The sequence below is a fragment of the Camelus dromedarius genome, chromosome X (genome assembly GCF_036321535.1).
Source record: "Camelus dromedarius isolate mCamDro1 chromosome X, mCamDro1.pat, whole genome shotgun sequence".
NCBI lineage: Eukaryota > Metazoa > Chordata > Mammalia > Artiodactyla > Camelidae > Camelus > Camelus dromedarius.
The window spans coordinates 2,152,579-2,156,847 of NC_087472.1; the positions used below are offsets into that span (position 1 = coordinate 2,152,579).

Below are 4,269 nucleotides of genomic sequence, written 5' to 3' on the forward strand. Positions count from 1 at the left end.
CACGTGTTCTCGGGTCACAGAGCACAGGAGGCTGGCAGTGCCAGGACTGAAGGTGAGGTGTGGGCCCTGAGTGTGTACCCGGGGGCTCCCGGAACAGAGGGGACCCCGCGAGGCCAACGTCCACTCCACACACCCCGTGTTGCCCCCAGAACCTCGGGCTGTGCCGGCTGCACCCTGAGGAGCCGCCTCACTTCCCCCATCAGGTTCACAGACGACCGTCCACCAGGAGGAGAGCCCCTGTGAGGCCGAGGGCACCCCTGAAGAGGAGACCTGTAAGTAGCCTTTGTCAGAGCCCCCCACGGTGGGTTTCTCAGCCCGGGCCACTGACACTCCCTTTCTTCCCCAGGCCCGTGGGTCCCCATCTGTCACCCCTGCCCTCGCTGCTCTCAGCTGCCCGACACCACTCACCGTGCCTCCCGTTCAGATGCGTGACCTCCACCACACTGAAGCCGACTTTCACGACCCAAGAGAGGCTGAGGATTCCGAGGATGAGCAGGACATTTGGGTTGAGGAGGAGGAGGGCGCATCCCCGTTGTCTCCCTCCTCCTCCTCCTCCTCCTCCTCCTTCTCCTCCTCGTCTTCCTACTCAGTCCTGTTCCTGGGCAGTGGCGAGGAGGTGGCTGATTCTGGGACACCCAGTCCCGCGCAGAGCCCTCAGGGTGTCTGCCCCTCTCCCACAGCCGTGGCAGCCCCTCCCTGGAGCCAGTCGGAAGACAATGGCCTCAGAAGCCAAGGTGAGGAGGGGCCCAGCACCGGGCAGGACCCGGCAGATGCCGAGTCCCGGCTCCACGATGCATTACATTTGATGATGGTTGACCTGATGGGCTTCCTGCTCCACAAGTACCGCACAAAGCAGCCGACCTCAAAAGAGGAAATGCTGAATGCGGTCCTCAGAGATGACCGGGACCACTTCCCTGCGGTCTTGAGCCAAGCCTCTGAGTGTCTGCAGCTGGTCTTTGGGGTGGATGTGAAGGAGGTGGACCCCAGGGAGCACTTGTATGTCCTGGTCCCCACCCTGGGCCTCACCTACGATGGCATGCAGGACGATGGGCAGAGCATTCCCAAGACTGGCCTCCTGCTGATACTTCTGGGTGTGATTGTCCTGGAGGGCGACTTTGCTCCTGAGGAGGCAGTCTGGGGAGCACTTAGCAAGATGGGGCTGTGTGCTGGGAGGGAGCACTTCATCTATGGGGAGCCCAGGGAGCTCATCACCAACGTGTGGGTGCGGGAGGGGTACGTGGAGTACCGGCAGGTGGCCAACAGCGATCCCGCTCGCCACGAGTTCCTGTGGGGTCCCCGGGCCTACACGGAGACCAGCAAGCTGCAAGTCCTGGAACATTTCCTCAGGATCAATAGAAGGGGTCCCAGTTCTTTCCCGTCCCTGTCTGAAGAGCGAGTGAGTGATGAGGAAGAGGGGGCCTGAGCCAGACTTGCAGCTGGGCTCCTTCTAGGCCCCTGTCCGGCAGCTTCTCCTGCTGGGCAGGAAGTGAGGCTGACTCTTCACTGTGTGTCTGAGGAGCAAGGAGTCAGCATCCTAAGTAGTGAGGGCCCGGGCCAGTGGGGGGGACACGGTGTACAGCATCTCTGGGCTCCTGTTCTCTACAATGATATGGAAGTTCATCTTCATTTCCTTTAGTGATGTTTCAGATGTTATTCGTTTTAATAAATATCAATATACTTTATTTTATTATACAGTCTTTTTAAAGATTACATTTTATTTACAGTTATGAGAAAATATTGGTTATATACGCCTTGTTCTGCAATACATTCTTGAACCTTCCTTACACCCAATAGTTTGTACTTCCCACTCCCTCACCCCTGTATTGCCCCTTGCCCCTCACCCCTCCCCACTGGTAATCACTAGTTTGTTCTCTATGAGCCTGCTTCTTCTTTGTTATACTCACTAGTTTGTTGTATTTTTTAGAGTCCACATATAAATTGATATCATACAGTATTTGTCTTTCTCTGTCTGATTTATTTCACTTAGCATAATGTCCTCCAAGTCCATCCATCTTGCTGCAAACGGCAAAATTTTGTTTTTTATGGCTGAGTAGTATTCCGGGGTGTGTGTGTGTGTGTGTGTGTGTGTGTGTGTCTGTGTGTGTGTCCATTCATCTGCTGATGGACATTTAGGTTCCTTCCACATCTTGGTAATTGTAGATAACGCTGCTATGAATATTGGGTGCGTGTATCTTTTCAAATTAGTATCTGGTTTTTTTTTTTGTTTTTTTTTTTTTTTGAGATGTATACCCAGGAATGGAATTGCTGGGTCACTTGGTAGTTCTAGTTTTAGTTTTTTGAGAAACGGCATACTGTTTTCCAGAGTGGTCACACCAATTTACATCCCCACCAACAGTGTAGGAGGGATCCCTTCTCTCCACATCTTCACCAACATTTGCTATTTGCGTTCCTTTTGAAGGTAGCCATTCTGACAGGTATAAGGTGATATGTCATTGTGGTTTTGATTTGCATTTCCCTGATGGTTAATTATACTGAGCATCTTTTCACGTGCCTGCTGGCCACCTGCATTTCCTCTTTGGACAAATGTCTATTGTGTTGTTCTGCCCGTTTTTAGTTGGGTCATTTGTTTTTTTGATGTTGAATTGTATGAGCTGTTTATATATGGTGGTTATTGCTCCCTTGTCAGTTGTAACGTTTGCAAATATTTTCTCCCCTTCAGTAGGTTGTTGTTTTAATTTAGTCAGTGGGTTCCCTTGCTGTGCAGAAGCTTTTAAGTATAATTAGGTCCCCGCTGTTTATTTTTCCTTTTATTTCCTTTGTTTTTGGACATGGATCCAAAAAGTTATTGCTGTAATTTATGTCAGAGAGTGTTCTGCCTATGTTTTCCTCTAGGAGTATTATAGTATCCAGTCTTAAATGTAGATCTTTAATCTATTTTGAGTTTATTTTTGTATATGGTGTTAGAGAATGTTCTAAGTTCATTGTTTGACAGGTAGCTGTCCAGTTTTCCCAGAGCCACTTATTGAAGAGACTGTCTTTTCTCCATTCAATATCCTTGCTTCCTTTGTCGTACATTAATTGACGGTAAGTGTGTGGGTTTACTTCTCGCCTCTCTATCCTGTTCCATTGATCTGTGTGTCTGTTTGGGGGCCAGAACCGCACTGTTTTGATTACTACAGCTTTGTAGTATAGTCCAATGTCAGGGAGCATGATTTCTCCAGCTCTGTTCTTCATTCCCAAGATTGTTTTAGCTATTGGGGTTCTTTTCTTTTTCCAGACACTTTTTTAAATTATTTGTTCTGGTTCTGAGAAAAATGCCATTGTTATTTTGACAGGGATTGCTTTGAATCTGTAGATTGCCTTGGGTAGTATGGTCACTGGGTTGTTTGGTCAACAACACTGATTCTTCCAATCCAAGAACACGGTATATCTTTCCATCTGTTGGTGTCATCTTCAGCTTCTTGCATCAGTGTCTTGTAGTTATTGGAGTACAGGTCTTTGGTCTCCTTAGCTAGGTTTATTACTAGATTATTTATTCTCTTTGATGTGATGGTAAATGGGATTGTTTCCTTAATTTCTCTTTCTGATACTCCTTTGTTAGTGTATAAGATGCAACAGATTTCTGTATATTAATAATAATATTAAATAAGCTTCAGTATCTTAGTTTGTGAATGATATTGATTATACACGTACTGGTACTTAGGCAGCCCAAGACTGAGTTTTGCTATTTTGTAAAACAAATTGGGAAAGTTTCCATCATACTGTGTCATGCCAAAGTAGGTAACACCGCATCGGAATAGAAATTTACTTGGAAATGTGAGAGTGATCAGCACTAAAATCGGTGGGGTCAAGAAAGAGAGAAGTAAAAGTAAACGATAGGTAATTATTGGCTCCTTATCCCTTTTCTTCTGTCAGTCTATAAAATTATAATTATGTGTGTATAACCTGGATTTGTCTGGCTTAGTTAAGAAAGTAGGAGAAAATCAACCTGGATCAGTAGGATCCCTGCTCACCATCTCAGTTCATCCGCAGACGTTCACCGAGCCTCTCCTCTCTGGAGGGCTCGGTGTTAGCAGTGGGGACACTCGGAAAAGCAGGACAGCCCACACCTAGGATAGTCTAGGAGCCGCAGTCACATCGGGAAGTTGGTGAAAGGTCTCCTAAGTCCCATAGGGCAAATAAAAATAGGGCGAGGGGGTGGGGGTCCGGGAGAGAGCACCCAAGTGTAAGTGCCCAGCGCCAGGGCAGTTCGGGGCTTTGGGAAGCTGGGGGGGAGGTCCTTCTGTGGGAGGTGATGGTAATGAAGCT

General features: G+C 47.9%; 1 protein-coding gene across 1 annotated transcript; it reads left to right on the plus strand.

Moving 5' to 3' along the window:
- Positions 1–424: 424 nt before the first annotated feature.
- Positions 425–1,423, plus strand: LOC116150883 (melanoma-associated antigen 8-like). Its single transcript, XM_031446204.2, has one exon. It carries the CDS (start codon positions 425–427, stop codon positions 1,421–1,423), a length of 999 nt encoding a protein of 332 aa, XP_031302064.2.
- Positions 1,424–4,269: the final 2,846 nt, after the last annotated feature.